Source organism: Rhincodon typus, chromosome 18, assembly GCF_021869965.1.
Source record: "Rhincodon typus isolate 14 chromosome 18, sRhiTyp1.1, whole genome shotgun sequence".
NCBI lineage: Eukaryota > Metazoa > Chordata > Chondrichthyes > Orectolobiformes > Rhincodontidae > Rhincodon > Rhincodon typus.
In genome coordinates this window covers 19,153,300-19,165,577 of record NC_063349.1, presented here as the reverse complement: position 1 = coordinate 19,165,577, position 12,278 = coordinate 19,153,300, and the positions used below count along the sequence as shown (strand labels likewise).

Here is a 12,278-nt window from a genome sequence, read left to right as displayed (position 1 = left end):
TCATCGGAATCCATAAAATATCATGTGCAGTCAACAATGCATTAAAAATGAATTAACATGTCAGAAGCATGTTACGTTTTCAGCAATCCAAGAAAGCTTTACATCAGACCTAAACGCACCTTATATGTCTTCCAGAAATATCCATTTGTTCAATATAATGCATTTACCATATTCACAGAGTATTGACCAATTGTATGCAAACTTATTCATCTAGGATTTTGAAATTATACAGGTATCACAGTTATCACTGGAAATATTTCACCCATGGAAGTTAGCACTGGCGTATTTGATGTTAGTGAGCAAGTTCTAACTTCAAAAATAACCCAACCATTAAGTTTGTCTAATTTAACTCCACCTATGAATTTGGAAATATTCCAGGTCAAAGAAAAATACTCAAACAGCACCTTTTAACAATGTACAAGGAGATGATAACAATTATTTAAAGCAACTTCCAACTTAAGTTTATTTTTAATTAATTAATATTCAAAAATGGCATACAAGGTAAGAATGTATGTTAGAAAGAATTATAAAAAATCTTTCAAGTTGTTAATCTAACCCTGTTAAAGGGTCTTATAATTAAGTTCAATGTTCAAGAAATGACCAAGGATCTTCAAATACATGCCACATATATTTAATAAATAAAATCTCCTCAGACAGACTCATTGATTTATACATACTGCTTACAAAAAAAGCACATAGCCCAATATACTTACCCCTGTAGAATGCTGATGGCCATGCTGTTGTGATGCTGCCTGGATACTTGGAGGAGTCTGACTTGAAATATGCGGTTCTTGAGCAGAACCATAGCCAACAGTTTGACTGCCATGAGAATCTGAAAATCCAGATGAACTCTGGCCACTGTCAAACGTGCCATCAGCTAAAAAAGAAAAACTAGTTTTACATCAAAAGTTAACTTCCAAAATGTTACATTATAAAAAATGTGGTAGGCTTTCAACAAAATCTTTTTTTTTTTGGTTCATCTTTTTAGCATTATTAAACCCACAACAAATGAACAATCCAGGTTAGACCACAGTTTTGGATCTGAATTTCCTATTTGAAATTATGGCATCAAGGCATCAACAGAACTAAAATTTACATCACATAAACTACTGAAATCTGATCATATTCACCAAGCAGAATGCACTAATCTTTAGCTTTGCTGTATAACATTCTCTTCAACTCAAGGTTGAGAGGCAAGCATCCAGTCTATTCAAATTGCCTGAAATGGTCTTCAATTCTATACCTTACATATGCTCGCACACGGACTATTTTAATAGAGGTAGAGAGATTCTTGACTAAAACAGGAATCAAACGTTTCTGGCCGTAGGTGAACATGTGCAATTCAGGCCAGTCAGATCAGCCATGACCTTATTTGAGCAGGGAGTTGGTTCACAAGGCCAAGTTAGCTATTTTGCTCTTAATTCATTTCTTTGTACTGAGAAACTCATTGCTACTTAATATTACTTTAATCATATTATTTTGAACCAAACAACAAAACTAGTTACAAAACTATACCGCTCTGCAAATTTCAAAGGTACAATATATTCACAAAATTAGACTGGTGTTCTTTTATTCTTATTTTGACATCCTATTTGGACTATAAGCGACTATGACGTGTCATAAAATCGTGGACATATCTATGGCCCAATACATTCAACCTATGGAAAAATAATCAAACACCTTCCAGTGTTATATTTTTGAACTGTTTCAAAATTTAACCCACTCATACAAGGTGATTTTGCTATCACCTACACAGAGCAAAAAAGAAATCACTTGGGATCCTGCCAATTGAGAAATTTATTATACACCAAAAAGATAATCACTGTTAAACAGAAGATTAGTACTTAGAAGCAGTATGTTTTGCTCCCAAGTTCCTTACATTACTGTTCAGCTTATCTTTCTCTCTGCGAAGCCAACATTGTATGATCCAAAAATCTCTTGTTCATGTGTAAAAGCATTAACTTTGTCTGGGAGAAGTGTTATCTTATTCAAGAACAAAGACTCTACATAACAAATACGTAACTCCCTACCAATAGTAAAACACAAGTTAAGAGATAGAAGTTTAACATTTCCTCAACTTCAGCAGGAAAAATTATAGCTCACGGGTGCACTGAACAGATAGTGAATCCACCACAGAAGTAAATTTATCCTAAGTGCTGAAAAGAGATCCATAGAAGTAAAAGCTTAAATCAGAAAGTAAAAATAAGCTTGAAATATAAAATATACTTAAACCCAAACTCAAGAATACAAAGGAATAAACTGACGAAGTATTTTCTGGTCTAAGATTTATACTTATCAAGTCTTGTGAAAAGAGCAGGTTTTCTTTTTAAAGAAAACTTAAAGAACTCATTAGTCACCACACCATGTTGTCACAAGGAAAGCTTACCCGAAGTACCATTTATTGCCTCCATCGGTCTATCAATAACTTCTTTATTACTATTGTGTGAAAATTGCCAAGTAGAATTTCTACCATTGTCCAGGGTATAAATGACATGAAATCACTGCTTGGAGTAAGATTCAAGAGACAGGTTACTTATTCAGTTATTTCCTGAACACACTAACCTTCAAGACCAAGGTATAGGCTCATGATGCACAAAGTCTATCTCTATTTGAAAACAGATGAATGCATGAGCCATACATTATGCTGAAGACTTCAGAATTTGTTCATGTGCCTGAAGTCTGGATCAACTACTCCAGGGAACTTGTCCCCAAAAGGGAAGGTAGCTGCTGAAATATGTTCCCAAATAAAAAGATAACTCCTGGAACATGATCCTAGATCAACAAGAAACTAAATTCTTCGCATCCATATTAAGCAGTATGCCAGCTTGTGCAATCACTTCAACAATACCTATTAAAATTGTTTGAATGATTTTGTAACAAGAAGAAAGTATCTACATCAGATTAGGCACAGTCCATGATGACAACAAGTACACATACACTGGCATTTCATAAGCTTGGCAGAGAGTCTTTGCTTACAGAAAGCTTTTCCCAACTTTCTCTGGCCAAGATTTTCAACAAGCACAACTTGCTCATGATTGAGAGATAGAAAGAACTGCCAATGCTGGAGTCAGAGATAATACAGTGTGGAGCTGAAAGGAGCACAGCAGGCCAAGCAGCAGGAAAGTTGATGTTTCAAGTTGGGACCCTTCTTCTGAAGAAGAGTCCCAACCCGGAAGGTCAACTTTCCTGCTGCTCTGATGCTGCCTGGCCTGCTGTGCTGCTCCAGCTCCGCACTGTGTTGCTCATGATTGACTTCCTTTAATGGGTTAACTGTGTATGCACACATGTTACACAAAATAACAAGAGATTTACTTCAGGCTATTTAAATGAGGGCTTTATCATAGCTATAGGAAGTCTCAAGACTGTCTTATGTAATGTTGTTGCAGAAAAATAAATGAGGATGGGTATTAAAAATCCCAGGAACATCACAAGTGAAAAACATGGATAGCAAACTGCATCAAAAATAAGAAGTTTAACTTGCAACTTTTGGGGTGGGGGGGGGAAAGAACGTTGTGCTTGCAACTTCTTAATATCCTTATAATGCCAAGTGATTTGGGATCTCTTAGCAGTGGCAGGTATATGTCTGTGTAGAGTTTGCACATTCTCCCCATGTCTGCATAGGTTTCCTCCCACAGTCCAAAGATGTGCAGGCTGGGTGGATTGGCCATGCTAAATTGCCCGTAGTGTTCAGGGATATGTAGATTAGGTGGGTTATAGGGGGTGGGATGCTCGGAGTGTCGGTGTGGACTTCTTGGGCCGAACGGCCTGTTTCCACACTGTAGGGATTCTACGATTCTATCTATATAGAATTTAATTAAAAGGCATGATGTTAAAAGCAAACAGATTTCAGATTTTTGATTATTTTCCATAATTTGTTTTTAAAATTTGCCAGCACATGAGAACCCAAGTTGGGTTCTCACATGCTTATATGCCCAATCTTCAAAAGAGACTCAGTGAACATTGAAGAGGTAAAACTAGAAACAAAGCGCTACCCAAAGACATAGCTTACTTAAACAACAGTTTAGGACACAGAACATAGAACAGCACAGTACAGGCCCTTCGGCCCACAATGTCATGCCGAACTTTTACCCTAAACCTAAGGTCTATCTAACCTCCACCCCTACCTTATAATATCATCCATATGCCTATCTAATTGCCGCTTAAATGCCCCTAATGAGGCCAACTCCACTAGCCTCTCCGGCAATGCATTCCACGCCCCGACCACTGAGGAAAGAACCTACCTCTGACGTCTCCCCTATATCTACCTCCACTCACTTTAAAACTATGCCCCCTCATAATAGCTACCTCCACCCTAGGAAATAGTCTCTGGCTGTCCACTCTATCTATACCTCTGTTCATTCTGTACACCTCTATCAAGTCACCTCTCATCCTTCGTCGTTCTAAAGATAAAAGGCCGAGCTCTCTCAACCTTTCCTCGTAAGACCTTCCCTCCATTCCAGGCAACATCCTGGTGAATCTCCTCTGCACCTTTTCCAATGCTTCCACATCTTTCCTGTAATGAGGTGACCAGAACTGGACACAATACTCCAGATGTGGCTGAACCAGGCTTTTGTACAGCTGGAGCATAACTTCACGGCTCTTGAACTCAATCCCTCTATTAATGAAAGATAACACACCTTACGCCTTCTGAACAACTCTATCCACCTGGGTGGCAGCTTTCAGGGAACTGTGGACATGAACCCCAAGATCCCTCTGCTCCTCCACACTGCCAAGAATCTTTCCGTTAATCCTGTATTCTGCTTTCAAGTTTTTCCTTCCAAAATGAATCAGCTCACACTTTTCAGCATTAAACTCTATCTGCCACTTCTCAGCCCAGCTATGCATCCTATCAATGTCCCTTTGTAACCCAGAACAGCCCTCCGCACTATCCACAACTCGACCCACCTTCGTAACGTCCGTGAACTTACTAATCCACCCTTCCACTCCTACATCCAAATCATTTACAAAAATCACAAATAGAAGAGGACCCAGAACAGATCCATGTGGTACACCATTCATAACTGAGCACCATGTCGAATGTTTTCCGCCCACTACCACCCTTTGTATTCCAAGGGTCAGCCAACTCTGAATCCAATCAGCCACATTTCCCCCCATCCCATGCCTCCTTACTTTCTGCATGAGCCTACCATGGGGAACCTTATCAAACGCCTTACTTAAATGCATGTATACCACATCCACTGCTCCACCTTCATCCACGTGTTTGGTCACCTCTTCAAGGAATTGTGAGACATGATCTACCCCTCACAAATCCATGCTGACTATCACGAATCAAACTGTGCCTATCCAAGTGATCATAAATCCTTTCTCTCACAGCCCTTTCCAATAATTTGCCCACTATGAAGTAAAACTAACTGGCCTGTAATTTCCGGAGTTATCCCTATTGCCTTATTTGAACAAGGGAATGACGTTTGACACTCTCCAATCTTCTGGCACTATACCCGTGGACAGTGAGGACGAAAAGATCATCGCCAAAGGCCCTGCAATCTCTTTCCTCGCTTCCCATAGAATCCTTGGATAAATCCCATCAGGCCCGGGGGACTTACCTATCTTCAAGTTCCTTAATATTCTTAGTACTTCTTCCTTACTAACATCGACCATCTCTAACCAACCAGCCTGTTTCACACTGTCCTCCCCTACAAGTAAGTTTAAGCCAGGTTAAGCAGGTTTTAGGTTTCTTTCACAGCTTCTCTCCCCTCAAGTTATTTTAGCAATGACACTGGTAGGAGAGATATGACTAGCCTCAGAACAACCATATGAAAGAGGATACAATGAATTGTAAAGAACAACTGCAGGTGTCAAACAGTCCCTGTTTGATGTCCAGGTGGGGTTCTTCCAGAGATTGATTCAACTTGTGGAGTTTGCTTTCACAAGGAATAGTTTGGGTGAGTAGCATGGATGTGTTTATGAAGTTTGAAAAGCATGCAAAAATAGAATGATAAACATGGAAAAATTTAAAATAGGAGCAGGAATAAGCCATCTACTCCATTAAGCCTGCTCCACCATTCAACATGATCAAGGCTGATCCTCTTTCTCAACACCATATGCTTGCTCTCTCCCCATACCCCTTGACAACTTTCACCTCTAGATATTTATTTAATAAACATATTCAGTGGCTTGCTCTCCACAGCTTTGTGTGTCAGAGAATTCCACAGGATCATCACCACTGAGTGAAAAGATTTTCTCATCACCGTCTAAAACGGCCTACTGTGTAACCTGGGTCTATAATTCTAGATCCCCTGGCCAGGAGAAATAATGTCTCCTGCATTCAGTCTGTCCAGCCCTACTGCAATTTTTGTGCTTCAATACAACTTCCTCTCATTCTAAACTCCAGTGAATAGAGGTCCAGTCTACCCAAAGTCTCCTCCTAAGAGGAATCTGTCATCCCAGAAATCAGTCTAGTAACTAATTTTAATCAACTTGTTTGGACATGCTATGACACACCTCCAGGACAGCAGGGACCTGAACCCTGACCTCTGGTCCAAAGATAGGGTCATTGCTACTGCGTCACAAGCGTGAGAAGAAATTAAGGTATAGTGATAGGGTTGAAGGGAAGTCTGAAAGGGGGAGGTAGGGCAGGAGGACACATGAATTATAAATCCTGGCACAGACCAACTGGGCTAAATTAAATGCTGTAAATCTTAAGTGTTTGATTTTGCTTCAGTACCAGAATTACCATAAATACATTTACCAATTCAAGTCTCCCATCTAAGGGGTTTAGAGAAATAATTATTCCAAGCATAACAGGTTTCCATGATATGTTGCAAATACTGATAACCATAATTTAGCAGACAGATGGTCCAAGTGAAAGCTTTTACTACTAAAGGAAGCTGAAGAGTAGATCTAATGGCACCATTAATTAAAAAGTTTGTTTCCTCTGAAGTATTTATTTTCCATGGCATTTGCTAAATACAAGATGTCAGGATGATTAGGCTGTGTACTGTGTTAAGCTGTACCTGTAAGAATACTATTTACGACTGCATGTCCTGACACCCCTATCTGGCAAATCAAGGTCTGGCTTCAAAGGATACAAGTCCCTGTAGCTCTGCTATACGTTGCAAGTACATATACAATTATTATACAACACAGTCCTGGCATAGCCAGTCCTAGGAAGGTCCAGCAGAGATTTTGAGTCCACGTTCTCCTGAATATGCTATGGAGCAACCTAGAGCATTAAACGTTTCTCACAACCATTCATTTTTGCAACACCACCACCTAAACAGTCAAACAGCTGGAATACAAGCAGCTGAATGCAGAATTGTTGCATCACCTTTCAGGAGGTGCCGAAACGTAACTTGGGCTCCCTGCATCACTTCTGCCTCAATTTTTTATTTTCCTCCTCCTTCAGCTTCAACTAACTGCCTTACATAACATTCAAAGCTACAGGCCTACTGCATAAAGTGAGACTAGCGTAGGAGCACATTTTTGGTGGTAGAGACTTGGTGGGCCAAAAGGCCTCTTCTACACTCCATGATTTTTTGTTTTTAACTTTTCTATGAAATGACTTAAGCCTTCCCAAAGGCTTTCAGTATTTATACTCCCTATTCTAAAATTCCGTTTTAATTATACCTTCTGTTTTAAAACTTAATTTGGTGTTCATGTGCTTTTCTGTTTCCAATGGTAGTGCACATCTATGTATGTCCAAACTTGTATCTAGAGCTATACAAATAGACAAGACCATGAATATTGATTCCAACTGCACACTTTGTTTAATCTTCACAAATCAGCACTCAATCGTTTCAACCTAAAGTGCCCACATTCTAAGTTTCAGCAATGGAGTTGAAGTTGTGAGGTTCTAGGCAAATTAGAATATAAATACCAACCTTAAGAAAAAATTCTGTGAACATAACCATCTCTGCTAATATTCAGTTTGTCCAAAATGCTGGGTGTTAGCAGCTAAGCTGTTTATTTCTCCCCCCACAGTGGGTTTAAGTTACAGTCATACATCATGGAAACAGGCCATTCTGCCCAACTCTTCAATGCTGACCAGGATTCCTAAACTGAACTAGTCCCATTTGCCTGTATTTGGCCTGTATCCCCTAAACCTTTCCTATCCATGTAACTGTCCAAATGTCTTAAATGTCGTAACTGCAGCTATCTCTACCACTTCCTCTGCAAGCTCATTCCATATATGCACTAACCGGTGCGTGAAAAAGTGCCTTAAATCTTTCCCCTCTCACCTTAAATCTATGCCCTCTAGTTTTGGACTACCCTACTCTGAAGAGTTAAGTTAGTCAATAACAAATGGAAAGGACACAACATCAATCTTGCTTGGTGCAGGAATTTTCAAAACCACTATGGGAATATTTTTGTGAAGAGGTATGATATGAAATAAATAGAAGAATGAGTAGTGCTATCATCTATGCTAAGTCCATTAAGTTGTGAAAAGGTTTCTGGGCTCAAAAAGTGAAGAGATTCTTCAGAAAATCTATAAAACAGAATTCTTTACTTTGTGTGGGAGAGACAAGTCATTGATTCTATAAGGGTTTTATTATTGTTAGATAGGACAAGAATTTTGATTGTTAACCCAGATCCAGTGACATAAAAACTAAAACAAGGCTTGAAAAATATGTGGAACAGAATTTCACCACTCTACAGCAGTCTTTTGAAATTTTTCTTGTCAATAAAATGATTTCCAACATGTATGGCCTACATTTTAAACTTGAAGAGGGGGAAAAAAAAATTTACACTAAAACATGAAGGCAGGTTAAAAAGCAAGTGATTTCTTAAATGTTAGTACCTCTAGGTGACTACACCACGAAGAAATCAAACAAAATTTATTTTACAGTGTCTTTCCAGCTCTCGATTTCCACCCTCAAAATCAACCCGATTCTTTTACAGCCTCGTGGAGCATGAAAACTCAAATCAATTCTCCCTCACATGGAGGGATGCAAAAACCACCACCACAATATTTTGAACTCACTGAGCTCAACAATTTTAGACCGTAGTCTCGGCTCCTGTCTTTATTTTCAGAGGGGTGGTGTTAGGGAGGAGTCCTTCTCCATTTACACCTCCTCCCAACACATCCTTAAATTTTCTTTACTTGTCCCATTAACACCTCCTCATCATCTTCGTTTTGCATCCTTCATGTTATCACAGACCTTCCATTTTGTTCCTTCCTCCCCAGTTCAAAACTGTTATATCTCAAGTTATGACAAAAGATCACCTATTTTTACTCAGACCTGCACCCAGACCTGTATCCAACTGTCTGGGCAAATTTGTTAATGACGACATTTGGCACAGACAGTAACAGTTCTTTCATCAGCGATATAAAATTCAATTTACAATAAAGATTTCTTAAAATTGCAAAGGAACAGTTATTGCCTAGTTTTAATATGAACAACATACATGTAACAGAGTTTCCAGCCGGCTGGTACTGCAAACGATGTTGATCTGCTTCAGGCTCTTCTGGTTCAACTTGGGTTGGTAGAGCTCCAGTAAGGGCAGAAGGAAGTGCCGTGGCAGATAATTGGGAAGGATGTCCCCCTCCAGTTTGAGATATACTGGCTCCTTGTTGAGTTTTCTGGTGCTGCAATGAATCATGCTTCTTCTGCTGTTCCTCTAACTTTTCCTGTTTTTCTCTAACCAACTGGCGCTGTTCTCGTTTCCGTTTGATCAGAGATACACGATCTTTAATGGCTTTAGCCATGGTCTTGTGATCTCCTTCAGATACAAATCCAGATTCCACCTGAATAAAGCACAATACCAGACTAAGTCAAAAGTGTATCACATTTTCCATTTAGAGCAAATTAAGATACTGTAGTAAACTCTGAAGTTTGAGGATAAGAGATTGTTTCTGGTATGTTTCTCTTGTGCAGGCTATTCGTCTTGCAAAAAATGGTGCACGGGTAAAACGATTTCACTTTGTTGGTGAGAAGTGAAAAATACACATTGCAGTTTCCAAAGTCTCAAACTCTTGTGCGCGCTGTGATCACAAATGTAGATGGGACTCGAATTCTAGCACAGAAGATAGGCTTGCAATAACACAACAACTTACCATTTCCTGAGCCACATCCTCCGGAACATCTCTTTCCAAGTCAAATGAGAATTCTATGGCTTCATTATCCTTATACTTTCCTTTAAGTTTCTTAATATCTTCAATTCGTAGCCAAAGCTTAATTGCAAGCTTTTCTCCATCATCTTCTTCTGCCAACTCTACACGAACACCAGTATCTTCCTGAAAGAAGGCATGGCTCAATAGGTCCTTGATTGCATACCTAAACCAAATTCAAGCACCAAGTAAGAATAAAGTTTTTATTGTACTCATTAAAACTAATGTTGATGTTGGAGAACTTGGTTCTCTGCTTAATTGAAACAGCATCAACATCGAGCAGTTCTGAACAGTCAGATCAGACTCAGAACATTAATTCCATTTCTCTCTCCAAAGATGCTGCCAGACCTGTTGAGTTTCCCATTTGCTGTTTCTCCTTCAACACTGAGTAAACACATTAGTATACTTTTCAACCTGATGTTCCATAAAACTCCCTCGAGTCACATGCCTCCTCATTTCCAATTGTAGAATAGGAGCTTTTTCTGGAGAGATTACACTTATTTCCAATATCAATGATCCTGTTATCTCTTAAAAGATATTGTCAAACAGGAACAAAAATGGGTATTCTCTGATCTAGTTCTCTGTTCATGGCCCCAAGAGTCAGCAGACTAAGGAGATTTTCAAGCAATTTCTGGACTAGACTGAATTAATGGCCTGGAGGTCAAATGCTTTCCAAAGTAATTCATTTTAAATACAGCAAACTCCATTTTAACTAGCACCTTATGAACCGGTACACTCAAACTGACAAAAATTACATACCTCAAATACTGGAAGTTTAGTGTAGAGATTGCGATCTCTACTGTCTTCACGTTGTCCGCTGAGGGTGAGGGAGAAGGCTCTCTGCCGGTAAGTTTTATTTAAGGCAAACTTATACTTTATTTACAGCATAAATTACTTAAATAATAATAAGTGAAGTGCATACCTCCTGCATTATGTTTTTATTATTTAGTGTGTGTTTTTACATTGATTAAGTGGACCTCTTGATCAACCTGAATATTTGATCAATCAGGATACTCCTGGTCCCATATGTGCCTGTAAATAAACAAAACTGCCTTCTACAAACAATATGGTTTGAAACTTTTTCATTTTTCACAATATCTTTGTCCCCTTATTTTGGAAGGAGCATCATAATTCAGTTTGAAACCTCAAAAGGAATAATTGCCAAAACTGCTTCAGACAGTAATAAATTTCAGTAATTTTTTTACCTGACAACATAAACTGCTTTTGGAAATAACTGACATCACCTCAGAAAGCTAACCTTTTAGACAACTGCAAGATTTAGATGCACAATTCAATTTTAAATCCCACATCATTTTAAACCACAGTTATATAGATATTCACCGTTCATCTTTATTCTGGCGAATACATCCTTCAATTATTTCTTTAACTTCAGGGATTGCTACCTTGTCAAAGCTGGCTGGTTTCACACCCTAAGGAGCAAAGAGAATAAAACATTAAACACAAAAGATGAAAATCTGCAATTAAGATGGAAAATGTTTGGAATATACATAAGATTAAGTCAGCACTGAAAACAGAAATATGGATTAGTTTTTGGGTACAACCTTGCATTGCAACTGATATAACCCAAAAAGTTAATCTGCAATCAATGTTAACTTTACCAGATATGGATTACCAAAATTTTTTTTTTTTTAAACAAAAAGACCAATGTCCTTCAGTTAGACAATTACCCAAAGCTAGTTTCTTTGCATACAGAAAGACAAAAAGGGTGTTAAATTGTCAGTAAGAATAAAGATAATAATCATGGTAATGTGTAGTTTTTGAAGTGAACTTGCAGCTCAGTAATAAAATTGGGCATAACAAGGAAAACTGGAATTCTACGAAAATGAGTTGAGAATAACTAATGTTACATTTGTTCAAAAACAAGGGATAAGAACGTTATTAGCTAAATTAATGTAATTTCTGCAGAAGATAAGCTGCACCTCAGAGAAAATGAGTGAACATTTGAGGATATATGCATCCTGCTCAAAGTTTAGCATCAGTGCACCTAATTTGCAGAACACATTAGGAGACCTGGCAGATAGGGAATGAATGCAGTACAACACAGTTCCATCCATACAAGTTATATTCCCTGTGAGACAATTTTCTATAATGAAGATAAATGTCTACACCTGTGCATTAAACCATACAATTTTGTTTTTTTCAGTTAATGAAATACTGTTCCATAAATGGTTTTAACACACATTCCTGT

At 38.4% G+C, this 12,278-nt stretch overlaps 1 protein-coding gene across 7 annotated transcripts in view; it reads right to left on the bottom strand.

Annotated features, from left to right (window-relative positions):
- Window positions 1-12,278, bottom strand: part of wnk1b (WNK lysine deficient protein kinase 1b) — a 180,687-nt gene that overhangs the window by 89,646 nt on the left and 78,763 nt on the right. For all 7 annotated transcript variants that reach the window (XM_048608023.1, XM_048608019.1, XM_048608022.1 and 4 more), the window contains exons 5-8: window positions 11,411-11,499; window positions 10,016-10,235; window positions 9,367-9,706; window positions 714-877 (exon numbers count right to left, since the gene is read on the bottom strand). In XM_048608023.1, coding sequence (XP_048463980.1) covers window positions 714-877; window positions 9,367-9,706; window positions 10,016-10,235; window positions 11,411-11,499 — 813 coding nt within the window. The remainder of the gene's footprint in view (window positions 1-713; window positions 878-9,366; window positions 9,707-10,015; window positions 10,236-11,410; window positions 11,500-12,278) is intronic.